This window comes from Phallusia mammillata, chromosome 2, assembly GCF_965637545.1.
Source record: "Phallusia mammillata chromosome 2, kaPhaMamm4.hap1.1, whole genome shotgun sequence".
In the NCBI taxonomy this organism is placed as follows: domain Eukaryota; kingdom Metazoa; phylum Chordata; class Ascidiacea; order Phlebobranchia; family Ascidiidae; genus Phallusia; species Phallusia mammillata.
This window is the reverse complement of record NC_137253.1, coordinates 28,261,453-28,287,517: the sequence shown is the minus strand read 5'-3', so window position 1 is coordinate 28,287,517 and position 26,065 is coordinate 28,261,453. Positions and strand designations below refer to the sequence as shown.

The 26,065-nt window shown below is 35.4% G+C and overlaps 8 protein-coding genes across 8 annotated transcripts; all 8 read left to right on the top strand.

The window, feature by feature from the left end:
- The first annotated feature begins 1,921 nt into the window (after positions 1 to 1,921).
- LOC145213245 (C4b-binding protein alpha chain-like) lies at positions 1,922 to 10,312 on the top strand. Its single transcript, XM_080081478.1, has 11 exons — positions 1,922 to 2,019; positions 2,787 to 2,854; positions 3,014 to 3,157; positions 5,795 to 5,998; positions 6,142 to 6,237; positions 6,423 to 6,608; positions 6,986 to 7,171; positions 8,112 to 8,297; positions 9,237 to 9,422; positions 9,802 to 9,987; positions 10,083 to 10,312. Exons 1-11 carry the CDS (start codon positions 1,922 to 1,924, stop codon positions 10,310 to 10,312), a joined length of 1,770 nt encoding a protein of 589 aa, XP_079937604.1.
- A 197-nt stretch (positions 10,313 to 10,509) lies between these two features.
- Positions 10,510 to 12,283, top strand: LOC145213244 (beta-2-glycoprotein 1-like). Its single transcript, XM_080081476.1, has 6 exons — positions 10,510 to 10,548; positions 10,786 to 10,828; positions 10,928 to 11,113; positions 11,208 to 11,393; positions 11,773 to 11,958; positions 12,054 to 12,283. Exons 1-6 carry the CDS (start codon positions 10,510 to 10,512, stop codon positions 12,281 to 12,283), a joined length of 870 nt encoding a protein of 289 aa, XP_079937602.1.
- A 197-nt stretch (positions 12,284 to 12,480) lies between these two features.
- LOC145213243 (C4b-binding protein alpha chain-like) lies at positions 12,481 to 15,324 on the top strand. Its single transcript, XM_080081475.1, has 8 exons — positions 12,481 to 12,519; positions 12,757 to 12,799; positions 12,899 to 13,084; positions 13,738 to 13,923; positions 14,303 to 14,488; positions 14,583 to 14,768; positions 14,862 to 15,047; positions 15,290 to 15,324. The coding sequence occupies exons 1-8, from the start codon at positions 12,481 to 12,483 to the stop codon at positions 15,322 to 15,324; spliced, it is 1,047 nt and encodes a 348-aa protein (XP_079937601.1).
- Positions 15,325 to 15,736: 412 nt separating this feature from the next.
- Positions 15,737 to 19,523, top strand: LOC145213242 (P-selectin-like). The gene is made up of 9 exons (XM_080081474.1): positions 15,737 to 15,893; positions 15,988 to 16,173; positions 17,118 to 17,303; positions 17,958 to 18,143; positions 18,238 to 18,423; positions 18,518 to 18,703; positions 18,799 to 18,984; positions 19,078 to 19,263; positions 19,501 to 19,523. The coding sequence occupies exons 1-9, from the start codon at positions 15,737 to 15,739 to the stop codon at positions 19,521 to 19,523; spliced, it is 1,482 nt and encodes a 493-aa protein (XP_079937600.1).
- A 141-nt stretch (positions 19,524 to 19,664) lies between these two features.
- Positions 19,665 to 20,940, top strand: LOC145213241 (beta-2-glycoprotein 1-like). The gene is made up of 4 exons (XM_080081473.1): positions 19,665 to 19,823; positions 19,918 to 20,103; positions 20,478 to 20,663; positions 20,906 to 20,940. The coding sequence occupies exons 1-4, from the start codon at positions 19,667 to 19,669 to the stop codon at positions 20,938 to 20,940; spliced, it is 564 nt and encodes a 187-aa protein (XP_079937599.1). The 5' UTR covers positions 19,665 to 19,666.
- Positions 20,941 to 21,327: 387 nt separating this feature from the next.
- LOC145213240 (C4b-binding protein alpha chain-like) lies at positions 21,328 to 23,799 on the top strand. Its single transcript, XM_080081472.1, has 7 exons — positions 21,328 to 21,508; positions 21,603 to 21,788; positions 21,884 to 22,069; positions 22,164 to 22,349; positions 22,724 to 22,909; positions 23,289 to 23,474; positions 23,789 to 23,799. The coding sequence occupies exons 1-7, from the start codon at positions 21,352 to 21,354 to the stop codon at positions 23,797 to 23,799; spliced, it is 1,098 nt and encodes a 365-aa protein (XP_079937598.1). The 5' UTR covers positions 21,328 to 21,351.
- Positions 23,800 to 24,138: 339 nt separating this feature from the next.
- Positions 24,139 to 24,929, top strand: LOC145213239 (beta-2-glycoprotein 1-like). Its single transcript, XM_080081471.1, has 3 exons — positions 24,139 to 24,319; positions 24,414 to 24,599; positions 24,913 to 24,929. Exons 1-3 carry the CDS (start codon positions 24,163 to 24,165, stop codon positions 24,927 to 24,929), a joined length of 360 nt encoding a protein of 119 aa, XP_079937597.1. The 5' UTR covers positions 24,139 to 24,162.
- A 72-nt stretch (positions 24,930 to 25,001) lies between these two features.
- Positions 25,002 to 26,049, top strand: LOC145213238 (beta-2-glycoprotein 1-like). The gene is made up of 4 exons (XM_080081470.1): positions 25,002 to 25,158; positions 25,253 to 25,438; positions 25,532 to 25,717; positions 25,817 to 26,049. The coding sequence occupies exons 1-4, from the start codon at positions 25,002 to 25,004 to the stop codon at positions 26,047 to 26,049; spliced, it is 762 nt and encodes a 253-aa protein (XP_079937596.1).
- Positions 26,050 to 26,065: the final 16 nt, after the last annotated feature.

Genomic DNA, 26,065 nt, shown 5'->3' with positions numbered 1-26,065 from the left:
TTGTGTATTGTGTAAATAGGCTTTGTCAAATCATAGCTGTAACTTAATATGTATTGTTGTAATATACATTTAACCAAAAATCAAGTGAATTTTTGTTCAGTAATACAAATTGTCGCAGCGATGCGCTAATATATGCATCATGCCGGAAATTGAGACGTTGTAAAGCGCGACAAGTCGAAGGCACATAGACCCATCGCAGTTAATACTGCTATTAAAAAGCGTCGTATATCGCGGGAGTCAAATTTCATGCTAAGTTAAGCATCGAAGCTTGCAAAGCGTTGGTGACTGTAACGTTTCTAGGTAGCCTTTTTAGTCTAAATTAACTATTTGAGCTATCATAAAAACGCCACTAAATTTAGAGTATAATCTTACGTTAATGTAGATTATATAATTATTTTATTATTGCGTGAGTTCACTAATTCGCTGATTGCTTTTTGTGTAAGAACGAACTTTTAGTTAAAGTTAAATTATTTTATGAAAGTAAAACCTGTCTATAAACCAAACCTAGTTCCACTCCACCAAGTGATTTTAATAAAAGGAAACACACAAATAATTATTATACACAAGACTTAATGCTAATACATACAACTGCCAAATTCACAGTAATCTGGCATTCAGTTCTAAAGAAACTGCATTCAACAAGCGTACAACTTCACAGGCAACAACAGGGCAATCAGTCCAGCATACACGCTGGACGACTGCCCGAGGATAACACTCTCTCTTTCGCAACCAAAGGGACCACATAAATACTATGTCGTAGGTATGTGAACGCAAGAAAAGGCGATTACATAAAAAGCGCCAAAACAAGAGAAAGATACAAGAGAAGAATTAGTGGGCTATCGTTCATTTGAAGCACGACATTTTGTAGCTTAATTTGGCAGCGTTGGCGTCACAGAGATCTCTCGCGTTGGTCAGTAAATTGACCTGTCCTGAGGGCGAATTGCATGACGTCTTGTTTCTGATTGTGAGGAAACCGATTATAGTTTGTTGTAATCAAACATGTTGGTTTTAAACCCAACAGTGACATAGTTAACTCATTGCATGATGGCCCACGTAAAAAAGTAGCTGGTAACCAGTTAAAAGTTTTTGATGTATTGCATCAAAACATCTTGAAAAACACCGTGTTAAATCATAAATATACTAACTATGTTGTCAAGAGTTGAAGTAAATAACTTCCTTCTCCATTTGCTGCAAAGCCATTAATCGGCCTTATTGGATTTATTTGTTGAAAATGATGATGAATGGATTGTGTGAGATACATTTAAACGAAGTGACTCAGATGCACAACTAATCTCTAACTCGACATCGGTAACTTGTAGCAGAGTTGTTGATTCTCCTTGCAAGATACAACTCATCGCTGTGACGACATACACAGCGCCTGATGTTACAATGTAATCAAATTCGAAAACACATTTATTATACATCAAACCAAGGAAATTACAGTTTGTGTTTCACGTAGTGGCACATTGTGTTTAAGTAGTTGCTGTATATGCAAACTAAGTAAACTTATTTCACATATTCTCCATTTAACTAAACGGTTATCATTGTTCCACAACAGAGAACAAAATACAAAGTGGCCCTTTACGCCACTGATTCTCAACCGGTGTTGAATGTACCATCGTTATTTGTTTCATTTATTGCTAGTATTATTAACAATGTATCAAAAGTAAGTTAAAACATTTGGTTGAGTGTGAGCTGATTTAATTTATTGCATCATTATATTTTTTCGCGAGATTATTGCACAAAGTGTTCGTAGTCATGGTGACTGTACGTACTTTACTGTCACATCTGTTAAGTTCAACCAATTGGGTTAGCAATTTGGCCCGCCGGTCTCTTATTGTGCATCTCCGCTATTAACCTAACTGTCAATCAGTTGTATTTTAGCTCAACCCTAAACGTACTGTCGTGACTACCTATCAAAATGATTGAACACAGTCGGTTGTGGAGTGCTAATTTGGTAACAGGTGATGGCATCGATGACACCTATAACTGCCCTGCCTTCGAATGGCGTCATTTACAGTGAGTGTTGGTTTAAATATGACTCATATAATTTCTGAGCGATTAGCAGTTAGCTTTGGAAAGGTTATTTTTCTTTTCCACGCCCCACAGAACGGAATGATTTTAAACCTGTTCAGTGAAAAAAATACTTAAATACTTTAGACATGTAGAATAGTCTATTGTTTCGAGCGCTTTCAACTAAAACCTGATATGTCCACCGCACGTGCGTTGTTATCTAACACCAGGAAAACGTGGTTCTATAATGGAGGAAATACGAAACACAATCTGAAATATCAACCACGCAAGTTAAATATTCAAAAGTTCAAAGTCATAAGATTCAAATTTAACTTTGATCCTGTTTGAAATCTTCAGCCCAAAACAAAGTTGGTTGTGAAACGAAAAAAGCTTTATGTGTGTATAAATTTTTGGTTTTGTCAAGAAAACGATGACATAGTTGACAGCATCACTCAGAACGTCATCCAAAAATCAACCTTTGGCTGACTTGAATGACTCACATTACCCCTTGAAATCAGCGTTTATGACAAGATGAGGCCCAACCAGGAGTGTATACATAAACACCCTGTGTGTAAAGTTTTTAGTCACTATAAAGAAAGCAGGCAAGGCAGCAATGTGCCGCCCGTGGATTGTGAAGTTTATTGTTTTGTTTCTGTTTAATTGCAAAGCTAAAGGTAATACTTGTTTGTTAAGTTTTAAAGTTCATGTCTTTTTCCGGACAGGATGTACATCTTTGTTTACAGTATAATACAATATATTTTTATGATTTACAGTATCACTCACTATTTCTATTTTGTAGGTACTGACCAGTTGGAATGCCCAAAAGCTGTTGTTTCTGGAGGTACGAGTGGTTTTCGGGATTTAAATATGCATACACACATTATTATGTAGGATTATTTACTTTTGTTGTAAATTAAGCGCTGTAGGTTAAGTTAACAACTTAACAATGGTAGATTTGAAAACATTATTGAAAAAGAAATGTTTACTATTTTGTTCGCAGCTTGTTCCAATCCTCCCAACGTTAACAACATGGCAGAAGTTGTGCCGGCTTTCGGTCCTTATTGCATAGGAATCACTGCCACCTACACCTGTGCTGCTGGATATGTATTAAGCGGTTCCGCTACAATTACTTGTACAGAATTGGGTTGGACACTAGCACCTTCATGTACCATAAAAGGTTATTTTTTGTGATTTGTTTATTGCAAATATTCAAGTTTATCGACCAATGGTTAGATTTAGAAAGTCAAGTTTATTTTCTGATGGTTAAAACCATAGGCTACGCACCTGCGTACGTGTTTCAGCAAAAAACTCTTCCAAAAAACTCCAATGGCTGCCGTTAGTCATATAACTTAATATAGTATATTTTCGAGTTTAGAACTTCATTCGATGCATTAATTTGCAAGAATGTCAAAAAGTCTGCATTAAAGACTACGCTAAACGACTGACATCTGATAGCTCGCAAGCCGTCGTAATTTTTAGTGGATATTTGTTTCTACGTTTTTGACGCTTTAGAAAAGTCTCAACCCATAAAATGGCAAAATGCCGATAAGTGTTGCAAAAATGATAATTTTCAAATGAGCGTTTAAGACCCGTTTGTTGCTCCCAACGTAGCCTAATTTTGCGGCCTGTTCCGTTCGTACTATGATATTCGTTGCGTATCAAATGAATCGACGTCACTTTTAGCTCAAAACAGCTGTCAGTTACCATAAATCACCACTGAAGTATATTGTTACATATTTCGAGGTCGGAAAAAAGTTTTGTCTAAATTAATTACTATTTTACTAGTGAACATGGTTTTTACGTTCGCAACCAGACATATTTGAGATGCCGTAGTTCATATTGGTGGCATGCTTATGTGGCATTCACTAACATTCATACTTGCATACTATTTAGTCTCATGTGCTAGGTACAATAAACAAACAATGGTTGAGTGAAAACTTCATTACAATATTAAAAAAAAAACTCGAGTAACAGTCGTGATATGATAAGTATTCCAATTTGAGGTAAATGATATGCAACTATTAATTTTTGCAACATGAACAAAATTTTTCTTGCCAAAAACCCGTTTTGAGTAGGTTTACAATCCGTTTTGGCCCAGCTTAGCTTCAAGGATGCACAAAAAACAGACAGAATGCTGTACCGCGCTCTTTCGTGCGATACATGAGCGCTCGAAATCAGCTGAGCGCGTTACCAGACAGGCAAAATGAAACAAACAAAGTTCGCCTTTGAGAACAGGGACGAAGTTTAAAAATAGTTCTAAAATCATTTTATTACAAAAGCTTATTCTTCATCGAAGTAGCTCTAGCAGTTTTTATTTTTTTCAAGAAAGTGTACTAACACCATACCTATTAGGGTCGGGGTAAGGTATTAACATTTAAAATTTAATCAAACTCGCAAAATAACCTAGTTACTTATTTAAAATTCTCAAAAACTTATTTTCCAACTCATTCCCTCTTTGGCCGCTAAATAAATAATTCAGCTGTTTACGCTATCTATCGAAAATTAGCTAAATTGTGGGTCTTCCGTAGGGGTTAATAGCTCCATCCAAAGTTTATATAAAACACAAGTTGTCCAACCTATTGTTGCGCGATACAGCCTATGGAGCCATTTTGAGTCCAAAATGATACAGTGAGTAAGGCAAAATAACACATTAATTGTTTTTTTACAACATGGAGAGCTTAGACGCGAATTTGATTCGCCAAAATGAATGAAAATTTCGGGTTCTAACGTTTCAACGTAATATTAAAAGCTAAATTGCTGCTTTTCATGTAACTTTGGCCGCTTAATTTACATGTGAACTGTAAGTATTTGCGTTCAGCGAACATTATCACGCTCAAATGTTACAACTCAAAAGCTTTGTTCGATTTGGCCTATCAAATTCGCGTTAAAGCCCACCAGTTTGTAAAAATCAGACAATTTATGTGTTTTTTCCTATACCTGCTGTATTAATTTGGACACAAAATGGCGTCCATGCGGCTCTATCGCGTAACAATGGGTTGGACTACTTGTGTTTTAAAAATACTTTGGCTCTATCTATTTAAATAGGCAACCAATTTGGTTGGCTGCAAAAAATCCCGGTGTGTTAATGGGGAACCGCGTTTGCGCCGAGCAGACATAAGTGCAAAAATATGAATTTCCGATTATTACTTTATCTCTTTACGATTAACGTCTCACTGTGCCTGAAGAAATGTGGGCATGAAAACGATTGCTCGCCTCTGTAAGAGATGAATTGTGTATTGCAACAAGTCCAGTGATCAAACAAATTAAATTTTTACTGTAATATTCTTGTTCCATTCTTTTTTTAAAAATTCTATTAAAATCCAAGTCGGACAATTCATTGAAATAAACCACATTCGAACAGGTGTATTTTGTAGTATTACACCTATTTTCATTGCACTTTTGTTATTTTTTTTTTCTCACAGAAACTTTTTATAGGTACAAAGTTGTTAATTGTAATTTGTAAAGCCTCCTGGTTTCCGTACCTTTTTCAAACACATTTAATCTACCCGCTGTCTAAAAAAACTGATGTAAAAAAGATTTGCTAAAAAATCATATTATTTATAACATCTATTGTGAATATAGGGTTTATGAACCCTTTCGAATTGAATGCATTATCAAGTAAAAGATTCATCTGTACATCAGCAAAAAAAGAATGGCATTCTTTTACTACAGATAATCTGAACGAAAATTGGTTTGTTTTCTTTTTTCTGGGATTTAACACTAGTTTTCATTATTTCACCACCAAAAGATGATTATAACCAACTAAGTTTACCCATTGCAGGCATAAGATGTCCAATTCCAGTCAGTGTGTTCAACATGGCTGGCTACACACCAAGTACCGGACCATACAGTACTGCGGTCAACAACATTGTCACTTACACATGTATTGCTGGGTACAAACTTGTTGGATCAGCAACAATAACTTGTCAGTACAATAACTTGTCAAAAGGCCATTGGACGCCAAGCCCTCAATGTCAACAGATAGGTATGTGTATATTATTCTCCAAACTTGCATTTTCAAATGCAAAAATATCATGGATTATCAACGATAGCAACATCATGTGACAAAATTAGTATAGTAAATACAGACCAACCTAAGGATACTCTTTAAAAACTTGATGTTTGTAGTATGTCCAAATCCTTCCAGCATTAGCAACATGGCAAGTTTTACACCAAATTCTGGACCATACACTCCGATATCCAACAATGTTGTCACATACACTTGTAATGCTGGGTATAAAATTGATGGATCTGCAACAATAACTTGTCAAAACAGCGGAGAATGGACAAATAGCCCAAAATGTCAACAGATTGGTATGTATATATATTGTAGCAGACTAGCAGTTATATATACTTGTTTGTTGCAAATAACAATGACAAAGAATTCTAAATCATTTCATGAATTATAGTATGTCCAAATCCTTCCAGCATTAGCAACATGGTGAGTTTTACACCAAATTCGGGACCATACACTCCAATAACCAACAATGTTGTCACATACACTTGTAATGCCGGTTATAAAATTGATGGATCTGCAACAATAACTTGTCAGAACAGTGGAGCATGGACAACTAGCCCAAAATGTGAACAAATTGGTATGTAGAATAACTGTAACATTTTCAAGGCACTTGTTAATTGATTACAAAATAAACAGCAGTAAGAAATTGTGTCATAAATTGTTTTTTGGTAGTTTGTCCAAATCCTTCCAGCATTAGCAACATGGCAAGTTTCACACCAAATTCTGGACCATACACTCCAATAACCAACAATGTTGTCACATACACTTGTAATGCTGGATACAAAATTGATGGATCTGCAACAATAACTTGTCAGAACAGTGGAGAATGGTCAACTAGCCCTCAATGTGAACAAATTGGTATGTATGTGGAACATAACATTTTTATTGCAATAGTTATTTGTAAATTAAAACAATTTGACTGCATGAAATCATGTTATAAATTGTTGTTTGTAGTTTGTCCAAATCCTTCCAGCATTAGCAGCATGGCAAGTTTTGCACCAAATTCTGGACCATACACTCCAATAACCAACAATGTTGTCACATACACTTGTAATGCTGGATACAAAATTGATGGATCTGCAACAATAACTTGTCAGAACAGTGGAGAATGGTCAACTAGCCCTCAATGTGAACAAATTGGTATGTATATTGATTGCATCATTTCCATTGCAGTGGTTCACTGTTAAATAAAACAAAAGACTGTAAGAAATCATGTATAATTTGTTGTTTGTAGTTTGTCCAAATCCTTCCAGCATTAGCAACATGGCAAGTTTTATACCAAATTCTGGACCATACACTCCAATAACCAACAATGTTGTCACATACACTTGTAATGCTGGGTATAAAATTGATGGATCTGCAACAATAACTTGTCAGAACAGTGGAGAATGGACAACTAGCCCTCAATGTGAACAAATTGGTATGTATAGTGTTTGTAACATTTTTAAGGCACAGGTTAATTGATTTCAAAATAAACAGCTGCCAAAAATTGTCTTATAAATTGTTGTTTGTAGTTTGTCCAAATCCTTCCAGTATTAGCAACATGGCAAGTTTCACACCAAATTCTGGACCATACACTCCAATAACCAACAATGTGGTCACATACACTTGTAATGCTGGTTATGAAACTAATGGATTTGCAACAATATCGTGTCAGAACAGTGGGGAATGGACAACTACCCCTCAATGTCAACAAATTGGTATGTATCATATATTAATTGTAACATTTCATGGCAATGGTTAATCGTAAATGAAAACAAATGACTGCAAAAAATCATGTCATAATTTGTTGTTTGTAGTTTGTCCAAATCCTTCCAGTATTAGCAACATGGCAAGTTTTACACCAAATTCTGGACCATACACTCCAATAACCAACAATGTTGTCACATACACTTGTAATGCTGGGTATAAAATTGATGGATCTGCAACAATAACTTGTCAGAACAGTGGAGAATGGACAACTAGCCCTCAATGTGAACAGATTGGTATGTATGTGGAACATAACATTTTTATTGCAATGGTTATTTGTAAATTAAAACAATTGACTGCATGAAATCATGTTATAAATTGTTGTTTGTAGTTTGTCCAAATACTTCCAGCATTAGCAACATGGCAAGTTTTACACCAAATTCTGGACCATACACTCCAATAACCAACAATGTTGTCACATACACTTGTAATGCTGGGTATAAAATTGATGGATCTGCAACAATAACTTGTCAGAACAGTGGAGAATGGACAGCTAGCCCTCAATGTGAACAAATTGGTATGAAGAGTGTTTGTTACATTTTTAAGACACAGGTTAATTGATTTCAAAATAAACAGCTGCCAAAAATTGTTGTATAAATTGTTGTTTGTAGTTTGTCCAAATCCTTCCAGCATTAGCAACATGGCAAGTTTCACACCAAATTCTGGACCATACACTCCAATAACCAACAATGTTGTCACATACACTTGTAATGCTGGATACAAAATTGATGGATATGCAACAATAACTTGTCAGAACAATGGAGAATGGTCAACTAGCCCTCAATGTGAACAAATTGGTATGTATATTGATTGCATCATTTCCATTGCAGTGGTTCACTGTTAAATAAAACAAACGACTGTAAGAAATCATGTATGAATTGTTGTTTGTAGTTTGTCCAAATCCTTCCAGCATTAGCAACATGGCAAGTTTTACACCAAATTCTGGACCATACACTCCAATAACCAACAATGTTGTCACATACACTTGTAATGCTGGGTATAAAATTGATGGAATTGCAACAATAACTTGTCAGAACAGTGGAGAATGGACAACTAGCCCTCAATGTCAACAAATTGGTATGTATCATATATTAATTGTAACATTTCATGGCAATGGTTAATCGTAAATGAAAACAAATGACTGCAAAAAATCATGTCATAATTTGTTATTTGTAGTTTGTCCAAATCCTTCCAGCATTAGCAACATGGCAAGTTTTACACCAAATTCTGGGCCATACACTCCAATAACCAACAATGTTGTCACATACACTTGTAATGCTGGATACAAAATTGATGGATATGCAACAATAACTTGTCAGAACAATGGAGAATGGTCAACTAGCCCTCAATGTGAACAAATTGGTATGTATATTGATTGCATCATTTCCATTGCAGAGGTTCACTGTTAAATAAAACAAACGACTGTAAGAAATCATGTATGAATTGTTGTTTGTAGTTTGTCCAAATCCTTCCAGCATTAGCAACATGGCAAGTTTTACACCAAATTCTGGACCATACACTCCAATAACCAACAATGTTGTCACATACACTTGTAATGCTGGGTATAAAATTGATGGATCTGCAACAATAACTTGTCAGAACAGTGGAGAATGGACAGCTAGCCCTCAATGTGAACAAATTGGTATAAAGAGTGTTTGTTACATTTTTAAGACACAGGTTAATTGATTTCAAAATAAACAGCTGCCAAAAATTGTTGTATAAATTGTTGTTTGTAGTTTGTCCAAATCCTTCCAGCATTAGCAACATGGCAAGTTTCACACCAAATTCTGGACCATACACTCCAATAACCAACAATGTGGTCACATACACTTGTAATGCTGGTTATGAAACTAATGGATTTGCAACAATATCGTGTCAGAACAGTGGGGAATGGACAACTACCCCTCAATGTCAACAAATTGGTATGTATCATATATTAATTGTAACATTTCATGGCAATGGTTAATCGTAAATGAAAACAAATGACTGCAAAAAATCATGTCATAATTTGTTGTTTGTAGTTTGTCCAAATCCTTCCAGTATTAGCAACATGGCAAGTTTTACACCAAATTCTGGACCATACACTCCAATAACCAACAATGTTGTCACATACACTTGTAATGCTGGGTATAAAATTGATGGATCTGCAACAATAACTTGTCAGAACAGTGGAGAATGGACAACTAGCCCTCAATGTGAACAGATTGGTATGTATGTGGAACATAACATTTTTATTGCAATGGTTATTTGTAAATTAAAACAATTGACTGCATGAAATCATGTTATAAATTGTTGTTTGTAGTTTGTCCAAATACTTCCAGCATTAGCAACATGGCAAGTTTTACACCAAATTCTGGACCATACACTCCAATAACCAACAATGTTGTCACATACACTTGTAATGCTGGGTATAAAATTGATGGATCTGCAACAATAACTTGTCAGAACAGTGGAGAATGGACAGCTAGCCCTCAATGTGAACAAATTGGTATGAAGAGTGTTTGTTACATTTTTAAGACACAGGTTAATTGATTTCAAAATAAACAGCTGCCAAAAATTGTTGTATAAATTGTTGTTTGTAGTTTGTCCAAATCCTTCCAGCATTAGCAACATGGCAAGTTTCACACCAAATTCTGGACCATACACTCCAATAACCAACAATGTTGTCACATACACTTGTAATGCTGGATACAAAATTGATGGATATGCAACAATAACTTGTCAGAACAATGGAGAATGGTCAACTAGCCCTCAATGTGAACAAATTGGTATGTATATTGATTGCATCATTTCCATTGCAGTGGTTCACTGTTAAATAAAACAAACGACTGTAAGAAATCATGTATGAATTGTTGTTTGTAGTTTGTCCAAATCCTTCCAGCATTAGCAACATGGCAAGTTTTACACCAAATTCTGGACCATACACTCCAATAACCAACAATGTTGTCACATACACTTGTAATGCTGGGTATAAAATTGATGGAATTGCAACAATAACTTGTCAGAACAGTGGAGAATGGACAACTAGCCCTCAATGTCAACAAATTGGTATGTATCATATATTAATTGTAACATTTCATGGCAATGGTTAATCGTAAATGAAAACAAATGACTGCAAAAAATCATGTCATAATTTGTTATTTGTAGTTTGTCCAAATCCTTCCAGCATTAGCAACATGGCAAGTTTTACACCAAATTCTGGGCCATACCCTCCAATAACCAACAATGTTGTCACATACACTTGTAATGCTGGATACAAAATTGATGGATATGCAACAATAACTTGTCAGAACAATGGAGAATGGTCAACTAGCCCTCAATGTGAACAAATTGGTATGTATATTGATTGCATCATTTCCATTGCAGAGGTTCACTGTTAAATAAAACAAACGACTGTAAGAAATCATGTATGAATTGTTGTTTGTAGTTTGTCCAAATCCTTCCAGCATTAGCAACATGGCAAGTTTTACACCAAATTCTGGACCATACACTCCAATAACCAACAATGTTGTCACATACACTTGTAATGCTGGGTATAAAATTGATGGATCTGCAACAATAACTTGTCAGAACAGTGGAGAATGGACAGCTAGCCCTCAATGTGAACAAATTGGTATAAAGAGTGTTTGTTACATTTTTAAGACACAGGTTAATTGATTTCAAAATAAACAGCTGCCAAAAATTGTTGTATAAATTGTTGTTTGTAGTTTGTCCAAATCCTTCCAGCATTAGCAACATGGCAAGTTTCACACCAAATTCTGGACCATACACTCCAATAACCAACAATGTGGTCACATACACTTGTAATGCTGGTTATGAAACTAATGGATTTGCAACAATATCGTGTCAGAACAGTGGGGAATGGACAACTACCCCTCAATGTCAACAAATTGGTATGTATCATATATTAATTGTAACATTTCATGGCAATGGTTAATCGTAAATGAAAACAAATGACTGCAAAAAATCATGTCATAATTTGTTGTTTGTAGTTTGTCCAAATCCTTCCAGTATTAGCAACATGGCAAGTTTTACACCAAATTCTGGACCATACACTCCAATAACCAACAATGTTGTCACATACACTTGTAATGCTGGGTATAAAATTGATGGATCTGCAACAATAACTTGTCAGAACAGTGGAGAATGGACAACTAGCCCTCAATGTGAACAGATTGGTATGTATGTGGAACATAACATTTTTATTGCAATGGTTATTTGTAAATTAAAACAATTGACTGCATGAAATCATGTTATAAATTGTTGTTTGTAGTTTGTCCAAATACTTCCAGCATTAGCAACATGGCAAGTTTTACACCAAATTCTGGACCATACACTCCAATAACCAACAATGTTGTCACATACACTTGTAATGCTGGGTATAAAATTGATGGATCTGCAACAATAACTTGTCAGAACAGTGGAGAATGGACAGCTAGCCCTCAATGTGAACAAATTGGTATGAAGAGTGTTTGTTACATTTTTAAGACACAGGTTAATTGATTTCAAAATAAACAGCTGCCAAAAATTGTTGTATAAATTGTTGTTTGTAGTTTGTCCAAATCCTTCCAGCATTAGCAACATGGCAAGTTTCACACCAAATTCTGGACCATACACTCCAATAACCAACAATGTTGTCACATACACTTGTAATGCTGGATACAAAATTGATGGATATGCAACAATAACTTGTCAGAACAATGGAGAATGGTCAACTAGCCCTCAATGTGAACAAATTGGTATGTATATTGATTGCATCATTTCCATTGCAGTGGTTCACTGTTAAATAAAACAAACGACTGTAAGAAATCATGTATGAATTGTTGTTTGTAGTTTGTCCAAATCCTTCCAGCATTAGCAACATGGCAAGTTTTACACCAAATTCTGGACCATACACTCCAATAACCAACAATGTTGTCACATACACTTGTAATGCTGGGTATAAAATTGATGGAATTGCAACAATAACTTGTCAGAACAGTGGAGAATGGACAACTAGCCCTCAATGTCAACAAATTGGTATGTATCATATATTAATTGTAACATTTCATGGCAATGGTTAATCGTAAATGAAAACAAATGACTGCAAAAAATCATGTCATAATTTGTTATTTGTAGTTTGTCCAAATCCTTCCAGCATTAGCAACATGGCAAGTTTTACACCAAATTCTGGGCCATACACTCCAATAACCAACAATGTTGTCACATACACTTGTAATGCTGGGTATAAAATTGATGGATCTGCAACAATAACTTGTCAGAACAGTGGAGAATGGACAGCTAGCCCTCAATGTGAACAAATTGGTATAAAGAGTGTTTGTTACATTTTTAAGACACAGGTTAATTGATTTCAAAATAAACAGCTGCCAAAAATTGTTGTATAAATTGTTGTTTGTAGTTTGTCCAAATCCTTCCAGCATTAGCAACATGGCAAGTTTCACACCAAATTCTGGACCATACACTCCAATAACCAACAATGTTGTCACATACACTTGTAATGCTGGATACAAAATTGATGGATATGCAACAATAACTTGTCAGAACAATGGAGAATGGTCAACTAGCCCTCAATGTGAACAAATTGGTATGTATATTGATTGCATCATTTCCATTGCAGTGGTTCACTGTTAAATAAAACAAACGGCTGTAAGAAATCATGTATGAATTGTTGTTTGTAGTTTGTCCAAATCCTTCCAGCATTAGCAACATGGCAAGTTTTACACCAAATTCTGGACCATACACTCCAATAACCAACAATGTTGTCACATACACTTGTAATGCTGGGTATAAAATTGATGGAATTGCAACAATAACTTGTCAGAACAGTGGAGAATGGACAACTAGCCCTCAATGTGAACAAATTGGTATGTATAGTGTTTGTAACATTTTTAAGGCACAGGTTAATTGTTTCAAAATAAACAGCTGCCAAAAATTGTCTTTTAAATTGTTGTTTGTAGTTTGTCCAAATCCTTCCAGTATTAGCAACATGGCAAGTTTCACACCAAATTCTGGACCATACACTCCAATAACCAACAATGTGGTCACATACACTTGTAATGCTGGTTATGAAACTAATGGATTTGCAACAATATCGTGTCAGAACAGTGGGGAATGGACAACTACCCCTCAATGTCAACAAATTGGTATGTATCATATATTAATTGTAACATTTCATGGCAATGGTTAATCGTAAATGAAAACAAATGGCTGCAAAAAATCATGTCATAATTTGTTATTTGTAGTTTGTCCAAATCCTTCCAGCATTAGCAACATGGCAAGTTTTACACCAAATTCTGGGCCATACACTCCAATAACCAACAATCTTGTCACATACACTTGTAATGCTGGGTATAAAATTGATGGATCTGCAACAATAACTTGTCAGAACAGTGGAGAATGGACAACAAGCCCTCAATGTGAACAAATTGGTATGAAGAGTGTTTGTTGCATTTTTAAGACACAGGTTAATTGATTTCAAAATAAACAGCTGCCAAAAATTGTTGTATAAATTGTTGTTTGTAGTTTGTCCAAATCCTTCCAGCATTAGCAACATGGCAAGTTTCACACCAAATTCTGGGCCATACACTCCAATAACCAACAATGTTGTCACATACACTTGTAATGCTGGATACAAAATTGATGGATATGCAACAATAACTTGTCAGAACAGTGGAGAATGGTCAACTAGCCCTCAATGTGAACAAATTGGTATATATATTGATTGCATCATTTCCATTGCAGTGGTTCACTGTTAAATAAAACAAACGACTGTAAGAAATCATGTATGAATTGTTGTTTGTAGTTTGTCCAAATCCTTCTAGCATTAGCAACATGGCAAGTTTTACACCAAATTCTGGACCATACACTCCAATAACCAACAATGTTGTCACATACACTTGTAATGCTGGGTATAAAATTGATGGAATTGCAACAATAACTTGTCAGAACAGTGGAGAATGGACAACTAGCCCTCAATGTGAACAAATTGGTATGTATAGTGTTTGTAACATTTTTAAGGCACAGGTTAATTGTTTCAAAATAAACAGCTGCCAAAAATTGTCTTATAAATTGTTGTTTATAGTTTGTCCAAATCCTTCCAGTATTAGCAACATGGCAAGTTTCACACCAAATTCTGGACTATACACTCCAATAACCAACAATGTGGTCACATACACTTGTAATGCTGGTTATGAAACTAATGGATTTGCAACAATATCGTGTCAGAACAGTGGGGAATGGACAACTACCCCTCAATGTCAACAAATTGGTATGTATGATATATTAATTGTAACATTTCATGGCAATGGTTAATCCTAAATGAAAACAAATGACTGCAAAAAATCATGTCATAATTTGTTGTTTGTAGTTTGTCCAAATCCTTCCAGCATTAGCAACATGGCAAGTTTTACACCAAATTCTGGGCCATACACTCCAATAACCAACAATGTTGTCACATACACTTGTAATGCTGGGTATAAAATTGATGGATCTGCAACAATAACTTGTCAGAACAGTGGAGAATGGACAACAAGCCCTCAATGTGAACAAATTGGTATGTATCGTGTTTGTAACATTTTTAAGGCACAGGTTAATTGATTTCAAAATAAACAGCTGCCAAAAATTGTTGTATAAATTGTTGTTTGTAGTTTGTCCAAATCCTTCCAGTATTAGCAACATGGCAAGTTTCACACCAAATTCTGGACCATACACTCCAATAACCAACAATGTTGTCACATACACTTGTAATGCTGGGTATAAAATTGATGGATATGCAACAATAACTTGTCAGAACAGTGGAGAATGGTCAACTAGCCCTCAATGTGAACAAATTGGTATGTATATTGATTACATCATTTCCATTGCAGTGGTTCACTGTTAAACAAAACAATTGACTGCATGAAATCATGTCATAATTTGTTGTTTGTAGTTTGTTCAAATCCTTCCAGCATTAGCAACATGGCAAGTTTTACACCAAATTCTGGGCCATACACTCCAATAACCAACAATCTTGTCACATACACTTGTAATGCTGGGTATAAAATTGATGGATCTGCAACAATAACTTGTCAGAACAGTGGAGAATGGACAACTAGCCCTCAATGTGAACAAATTGGTATGTATCATGTTTGTTACATTTTTAAGGCACAGGTTAATTGATTTCAAAATAAACAGCTGCCAAAAATTGTCTTATAAATTGTTGTTTGTAGTTTGTTCAAATCCTTCCAGTATTAGCAACATGGCAAGTTTCACACCAAATTCTGGACCATACACTCCAATAACCAACAATGTGGTCACATACACTTGTAATGCTGGTTATGAAACTAATGGATTTGCAACAATATCGTGTCAGAACAGTGGGGAATGGACAACTACCCCTCAATGTCAACAGATTGGTATGTATCATATATTAATTGTAACATTTCATGGCAATGGTTAATCGTAAATGAAAACAAATGACTGCAAAAAATCATGTCATAATTTGTTGTTTGTAGTTTGTCCAAATCCTTCCAGTATTAGCAACATGGCAAGTTTTACACCAAATTCTGGACCATACACTCCAATAACCAACAATGTTGTCACATACACTTGTAATGCTGGGTATAAAATTGATGGATCTGCAACAATAACTTGTCAGAACAGTGGAGAATGGACAACTAGCCCTCAATGTGAACAGATTGGTATGTATGTGGAACATAACATTTTTATTTCAATGATTATTTGTAAATTAAAACAATTGACTGCATGAAATCATGTTATAAATTGTTGTTTGTAGTTTGTCCAAATCCTTCCAGCATTAGCAACATGGCAAGTTTTACACCAAATTCTGGACCATACACTCCAATAACCAACAATGTTGTCACATACACTTGTAATGCTGGGTATAAAATTGATGGATCTGCAACAATAACTTGTCAGAACAGTGGAGAATGGACAACTAGCCCTCAATGTGAACAAATTGGTATGTATTGTGTTTGTAACAATTTTAAGGCACAGGTTAATTGTTTCAAAATAAACAGCTGCCAAAAATTGTCTTATAAATTGTTGTTTGTAGTTTGTCCAAATCCTTCCAGTATTAGCAACATGGCAAGTTTCACACCAAATTCTGGACCATACACTCCAATAACCAACAATGTGGTCACATACACTTGTAATGCTGGTTATGAAACTAATGGATTTGCAACAATATCGTGTCAGAACAGTGGGGAATGGACAACTACACCTCAATGTCAACAAATTGGTATGTATGATATATTAATTGTAACATTTCATGGCAATGGTTAATCGTAAATGAAAACAAATGACTGCAAAAAATCATGTCATAATTTGTTGTTTGTAGTTTGTCCAAATCCTTCCAGCATTAGCAACATGGCAAGTTTTACACCAAATTCTGGGCAATACACTCCAATAACCAACAATGTTGTCACATACACTTGTAATGCTGGGTATAAAATTGATGGATCTGCAACAATAACTTGTCAGAACAGTGGAGAATGGACAACAAGCCCTCAATGTGAACAAATTGGTATGTATCGTGTTTGTAACATTTTTAAGGCACAGGTTAATTGATTTCAAAATAAACAGCTGCCAAAAATTGTCTTATAAATTGTTGTTTGTAGTTTGTCCAAATCCTTCCAGTATTAGCAACATGGCAAGTTTCACACCAAATTCTGGACCATACACTCCAATAACCAACAATGTTGTCACATACACTTGTAATGCTGGGTATAAAATTGATGGATCTGCAACAATAACTTGTCAGAACAGTGGAGAATGGACAACAAGCCCTCAATGTGAACAAATTGGTATGTATCGTGTTTGTAACATTTTTAAGGCACAGGTTAATTGATTTCAAAATAAACAGCTGCCAAAAATTGTCTTATAAATTGTTGTTTGTAGTTTGTCCAAATCCTTCCAGTATTAGCAACATGGCAAGTTTCACACCAAATTCTGGACCATACACTCCAATAACCAACAATGTTGTCACATACACTTGTAATGCTGGGTATAAAATTGATGGATATGCAACAATAACTTGTCAGAACAGTGGAGAATGGTCAACTAGCCCTCAATGTGAACAAATTGGTATGTATATTGATTGCATCATTTCCATTGCAGTGGTTCACTGTTAAATAAAACAAACGACTGTAAGAAATCATGTATAATTTGTTGTTTGTAGTTTGTCCAAATCCTTCCAGCATTAGCAACATGGCAAGTTTTACACCAAATTCTGGACCATACACTCCAATAACCAACAATCTTGTCACATACACTTGTAATGCTGGGTATAAAATTGATGGATCTGCAACAATAACTTGTCAGAACAGTGGAGAATGGTCAACAAGCCCTCAATGTGAACAAACTGGTATGTATCGTGTTTGTAACATTTTTAAGGCACAGGTTAATTGATTTCAAAATAAACAGCTGCCAAAAATTGTCTTATAAATTGTTGTTTGTAGTTTGTCCAAATCCTTCCAGTATTAGCAACATGGCAAGTTTCACACCAAATTCTGGACCATACACTCCAATAACCAACAATGTTGTCACATACACTTGTGATGCTGGGTATAAAATTGACGGATCTGCATCAATAACTTGTCTGAACAGTGGAGAATGGACAACTAGCCCTCAATGTGAACAAATTGGTATGTATAGTGTTTGTTACATTTTTAAGACACAATTTGATTGATTTCAAAATAAACAGCTGCCAAAAATTGTTGTATAATTTGTTGTTTGTAGTTTGTCCAAATCCTTCCAGCATTAGCAGCATGGCAAGTTTCACACCCAATTCTGGACCATACACTCCAATAACCAACAATGTTGTCACATACACTTGTAATGCTGGATACAAAATTGATGGATCTGCAACAATAACTTGTCAGAACAGTGGAGAATGGTCAACTAGCCCTCAATGTGAACAAATTGGTAAGTATATTGATTGCATCATTTCCATTGCAGTGGTTCACTGTTAAATGAAACAATTGACTGCATGAAATCATGTTATAAATTGTTGTTTGTAGTTTGTCCAAATCCTTCCAGCATTAGCAACATGGCAAGTTTTACACCAAATTCTGGACCATACACTCCAATAACCAACAATGTTGTCACATACACTTGTAATGCTGGGTATAAAATTGATGGATCTGCAACAATAACTTGTCAGAACAGTGGAGAATGGACAGCTAGCCCTCAATGTGAACAAATTGGTATGTATAGTGTTTGTTACATTTTTAAGACACAGGTTAATTGATTTCAAAATAAACAGCTGCCAAAAATGTTGTATAAATTGTTGTTTGTAGTTTGTCCAAATCCTTCCAGTATTAGCAACATGGCAAGTTTCACACCAAATTCTGGACCATACACTCCAATAACCAACAATGTTGTCACATACACTTGTAATGCTGGATACAAAATTGATGGATCTGCAACAATAACTTGTCAGAACAGTGGAGAATGGTCAACTAGCCCTCAATGTGAACAAATTGGTATGTATATTGATTGCATCATTTCCATTGCAGTGGTTCACTGTTAAATAAAACAAACGACTGTAAGAAATCATGTATGAATTGTTGTTTGTAGTTTGTCCAAATCCTTCCAGCATTAGCAACATGGCAAGTTTTACACCAAATTCTGGACCATACACTCCAATAACCAACAATGTTGTCACATACACTTGTAATGCTGGGTATAAAATTGATGGAATTGCAACAATAACTTGTCAGAACAGTGGAGAATGGACAACTAGCCCTCAATGTGAACAAATTGGTATGTATAGTGTTTGCAACATTTTTAAGGCACAGGTTAATTGATTTCAAAATAAACAGCTGCCAAAAATTGTCTTATAAATTGTGGTTTGTAGTTTGTCCAAATCCTTCCAGTATTAGCAACATGGCAAGTTTCACACCAAATTCTGGGCCATACACTCCAATAACCAACAATGTTGTCACATACACTTGTAATGCTGGATACAAAATTGATGGATCTGCAACAATAACTTGTCAGAACAGTGGAGAATGGACAGCTAGCCCTCAATGTGAACAAATTGGTATGTATAGTGTTTGTTACATTTTTAAGACACAGGTTAATTGATTTCAAAATAAACAGCTGCCAAAAATTGTTGTATAAATTGTTGTTTGTAGTTTGTCCAAATCCTTCCAGTATTAGCAACATGGCAAGTTTCACACCAAATTCTGGACCATACACTCCAATAACCAACAATGTTGTCACATACACTTGTAATGCTGGATACAAAATTGATGGATCTGCAACAATAACTTGTCAGAACAGTGGAGATTGGTCAACTAGCCCTCAATGTGAACAAATTGGTATGTATATTGATTGCATCATTTCCATTGCAGTGGTTCACTGTTAAATAAAACAAACGACTGTAAGAAATCATGTATGAATTGTTGTTTGTAGTTTGTCCAAATCCTTCCAGCATTAGCAACATGGCAAGTTTTACACCAAATTCTGGACCATACACTCCAATAACCAACAATGTTGTCACATACACTTGTAATGCTGGGTATAAAATTGATGGAATTGCAACAATAACTTGTCAGAACAGTGGAGAATGGACAACTAGCCCTCAATGTGAACAAATTGGTATGTATAGTGTTTGCAACATTTTTAAGGCACAGGTTAATTGATTTCAAAATAAACAGCTGCCAAAAATTGTCTTATAAATTGTGGTTTGTAGTTTGTCCAAATCCTTCCAGTATTAGCAACATGGCAAGTTTCACACCAAATTCTGGACCATACACTCCAATAACCAACAATGTGGTCACATACACTTGTAATGCTGGTTATGAAACTAATGGATTTGCAACAATATCGTGTCAGAACAGTGGGGAATGGACAACTACCCCTCAATGTCAACAAATTGGTATGTATCATATATTAATTGTAACATTTCATGGCAATGGTTAATCCTAAATGAAAACTAATGACTGCAAAAAATCATGTCATAATTTGTTGTTTGTAGTTTGTCCAAATCCTTCCAGCATTAGCAACATGGCAAGTTTTACACCAAATTCTGGACCATACACTCCAATAACCAACAATCTTGTCACATACACTTGTATTGCTGGGTATAAAATTGATGGATCTGCAACAATAACTTGTCAGAACAGTGGAGAATGGACAACAAGCCCTCAATGTGAACCAATTGGTATGTATCGTGTTTGCAACATTTTTAAGGCACAGGTTAATTGATTTCAAAATAAACAGCTGCCAAAAATTGTTGTATAAATTATTGTTTGTAGTTTGTCCAAATCCTTCCAGCATTAGCAACATGGCAAGTTTCACACCAAATTCTGGACCATACACTCCAATAACCAACAATGTTGTCACATACACTTGTAATGCTGGATACAAAATTGATGGATCTGCAACAATAACTTGTCAGAACAGTGGAGAATGGTCAACTAGCCCTCAATGTGAACCAATTGGTATGTATATTGATTGCATCATTTCCATTGCAGTGGTTCACTGTTAAATAAAACAAATGACTGTAAGAAATCATGTATGAATTGTTGTTTGTAGTTTGTCCAAATCCTTCCAGCATTAGCAACATGGCAAGTTTTACACCAAATTCTGGGCCATACACTCCAATAACCAACAATCTTGTCACATACACTTGTGATGCTGGATATAAAATTGATGGATCTGCAACAATAACTTGTCAGAACAGTGGAGAATGGACAACAAGCCCTCAATGTGAACAAAGTGGTATGTATAGTGTTTGTAACATTTTTAAGGCACAGGTTAATTGATTTCAAAATAAACAGCTGCCAAAAATTGTCTTATAAATTGTTGTTTGTAGTTTGTCCAAATCCCTCCAGTATTAGCAACATGGCAAGTTTCACACCAAATTCTGGACCATACACTCCAATAACCAACAATGTTGTCACATACACTTGTAATGCTGGATACAAAATTGATGGATCTGCAACAATAACTTGTCAGAACAGTGGAGAATGGTCAACTAGCCCTCAATGTGAACAAATTGGTAAGTATATTGATTGCATCATTTCCATTGCAGTGGTTCACTGTTAAATGAAACAATTGACTGCATCAAATCATGTTATGAATTGTTGTTTGTAGTTTGTCCAAATCCTTCCAGCATTAGCAACATGGCAAGTTTTACACCAAATTCTGGACCATACACTCCAATAACCAACAATGTTGTCACATACACTTGTAATGCTGGGTATAAAATTGATGGATCTGCAACAATAACTTGTCAGAACAGTGGAGAATGGACAGCTAGCCCTCAATGTGAACAAATTGGTATGTATAGTGTTTGTTACATTTTTAAGACACAGGTTAATTGATTTCAAAATAAACAGCTGCCAAAAATTGTTGTATAAATTGTTGTTTGTAGTTTGTCCAAATCCTTCCAGTATTAGCAACATGGCAAGTTTCACACCAAATTCTGGACCATACACTCCAATAACCAACAATGTTGTCACATACACTTGTAATGCTGGATACAAAATTGATGGATCTGCAACAATAACTTGTCAGAACAGTGGAGATTGGTCAACTAGTCCTCAATGTGAACAAATTGGTATGTATATTGATTGCATCATTTCCATTGCAGTGGTTCACTGTTAAATAAAACAAACGACTGTAAGAAATCATGTATGAATTGTTGTTTGTAGTTTGTCCAAATCCTTCCAGCATTAGCAACATGGCAAGTTTTACACCAAATTCTGGACCATACACTCCAATAACCAACAATGTTGTCACATACACTTGTAATGCTGGGTATAAAATTGATGGAATTGCAACAATAACTTGTCAGAACAGTGGAGAATGGACAACTAGCCCTCAATGTGAACAAATTGGTATGTATAGTGTTTGCAACATTTTTAAGGCACAGGTTAATTGATTTCAAAATAAACAGCTGCCAAAAATTGTCTTATAAATTGTGGTTTGTAGTTTGTCCAAATCCTTCCAGTATTAGCAACATGGCAAGTTTCACACCAAATTCTGGACCATACACTCCAATAACCAACAATGTGGTCACATACACTTGTAATGCTGGTTATGAAACTAATGGATTTGCAACAATATCGTGTCAGAACAGTGGGGAATGGACAACTACCCCTCAATGTCAACAAATTGGTATGTATGATATATTAATTGTAACATTTCATGGCAATGGTTAATCCTAAATGAATACTAATGACTGCAAAAAATCATGTCATAATTTGTTGTTTATAGTTTGTCCAAATCCTTCCAGCATTAGCAACATGGCAAGTTTTACACCAAATTCTGGACCATACACTCCAATAACCAACAATGTTGTCACATACACTTGTAATGCTGGGTATAAAATTGATGGAATTGCAACAATAACTTGTCAGAACAGTGGAGAATGGACAACTAGCCCTCAATGTGAACAAATTGGTATGTATAGTGTTTGCAACATTTTTAAGGCACAGGTTAATTGATTTCAAAATAAACAGCTGCCAAAAATTGTCTTATAAATTGTGGTTTGTAGTTTGTCCAAATCCTTCCAGTATTAGCAACATGGCACGTTTCACTCCAAATTCTGGACCATACACTCCAATAACCAGCAATGTGGTCACATACACTTGTAATGCTGGTTATGAAACTAATGGATTTGCAACAATATCGTGTCAGAACAGTGGGGAATGGACAACTACCCCTCAATGTCAACAAATTGGTATGTATCATATATTAATTGTAACATTTCATGGCAATGGTTAATCCTAAATGAAAACTAATGACTGCAAAAAATCATGTCGTAATTTGTTGTTTGTAGTTTGTCCAAATCCTTCCAGCATTAGCAACATGGCAAGTTTTACACCAAATTCTGGACCATACACTCCAATAACCAACAATCTTGTCACATACACTTGTATTGCTGGGTATAAAATTGATGGATCTGCAACAATAACTTGTGAGAACAGTGGAGAATGGACAACAAGCCCTCAATGTGAACAAATTGGTATGTATCGTGTTTGTAACATTTTTAAGGCACAGGTTAATTGATTTCAAAATAAACAGCTGCCAAAAATTGTTGTATAAATTATTGTTTGTAGTTTGTCCAAATCCTTCCAGCATTAGCAACATGGCAAGTTTTACACCAAATTCTGGACCATACACTCCAATAACCAACAATGTTGTCACATACACTTGTAATGCTGGATACAAAATTGATGGATCTGCAACAATAACTTGTCAGAACAGTGGAGAATGGTCAACTAGCCCTCAATGTGAACCAATTGGTATGTATATTGATTGCATCATTTCCATTGCAGTGGTTCACTGTTAAATAAAAGAAATGACTGTAAGAAATCATGTATGAATTGTTGTTTGTAGTTTGTTCAAATCCTTCCAGCATTAGCAACATGGCAAGTTTTACACCAAATTCTGGGCCATACACTCCAATAACCAACAATCTTGTCACATACACTTGTGATGCTGGATATAAAATTGATGGATCTGCAACAATAACTTGTCAGAACAGTGGAGAATGGACAACAAGCCCTCAATGTGAACAAAGTGGTATGTATAGTGTTTGTAACATTTTTAAGGCACAGGTTAATTGATTTCAAAATAAACAGCTGCCAAAAATTGTCTTATAAATTGTTGTTTGTAGTTTGTCCAAATCCCTCCAGTATTAGCAACATGGCAAGTTTCACACCAAATTCTGGACCATACACTCCAATAACCAACAATGTGGTCACATACACTTGTAATGCTGGTTATGAAACTAATGGATTTGCAACAATATCTTGTCAGAACAGTGGGGAATGGACAACTAGCCCTCAATGTGAACAAATTGGTATGTATAGTGATTGTAACATTTTTGAAGCTCAGGTTAATTGATTTCAAAATAAACTGCTGCCAAAAATTGTCTTATAATTTGTTGTTTTTAGTTTGTCCAAATCCCTCCAGCATTAGTAACATGGCAAGTTTCACACCAAATTCTGGACCATACACTCCAATAACCAACAATGTTGTCACATACACTTGTAATGCTGGGTATAAAATTGATGGATCTGCAACAATAACTTGTCAAAACAGTGGAGAATGGACAACTAGCCCTCAATGTCAACAAATTGGTATGTATATTGATTGCAACATTTTCATTGCAGTGTTCACTGGTGAATAAAACAAATTACTGTAAGAAATCATGTATAATTTGTTGTTTGTAGTTTGTCCAAATCCTTCCAGCACTAGGAACATGGCAAGTTTTACACCAAATTCTGGACCATACACTCCAATAACCAACAATGTTGTCACATACACTTGTGATGCGGGGTATAAAATTGATGGATCTGCAACAATAACTTGTCAGAACAGTGGAGAATGGACAACTAGCCCTCAATGTGAACAAATTGGTATGTACAGTGATTGTAACATTTTTGAAGCTCAGGTTAATTGATTTCAAAATAAACAGCTGCCAAAAATTGTCTTATAATTTGTTGTTTGTAGTTTGTCCAAATCCGTCCAGCATTAGCAACATGGCAAGTTTTACACCAAATTCTGGACCATACACTCCAATAACCAACAATGTTGTCACATACACTTGTAATGCTGGGTATAAAATTGATGGATCTGCAACAATATCTTGTCAGAACAGTGGAGAATGGACAACTACCCCTCAATGTCAACAAATTGGTATGTATATTGATTGCAACATTTCCATTGTAGTGTTCACTGGTGAATGAAACAAAATGCTTTAAGAAATCATGTATAAATTGTTGTTTGTAGTTTGTCCAAATCCTTCCAGTATTAGCAACATGGCAAGTTTCACACCAAATTCTGGACCATACACACCAATAACCAAAAATGTTGTCACATACACTTGTAATGCTGGTTATGAAACTAATGGATTTGCAACAGTATCTTGTCAGAACAGTGGGGAATGGACAACTACCCCTCAATGTGAACAAATTGGTATGTATCATATATTAATTGTAACATTTCATGGCAATGGTTAATCGTAAATGAAAACAAATGACTGCAAAAAATCATGTCATAATTTGTTGTTTGTAGTTTGTCCAAATCCTGCCAGCATTAGCAACATGGCAAGTTTTACACCGAATTCTGGACCATACACTCCAATAACCAACAATGTTGTCACATACACTTGTGATGCTGGGTATAAAATTGATGGATCTGCAACAATAACTTGTCAGGACAGTGGAGCATGGACAACTAGCCCTCAATGTGAACAAATTGGTATGCATATTGATTGCAACATTTCCATTGCAGTGGTTCACTGGTGAATAAAACAAAATGCTG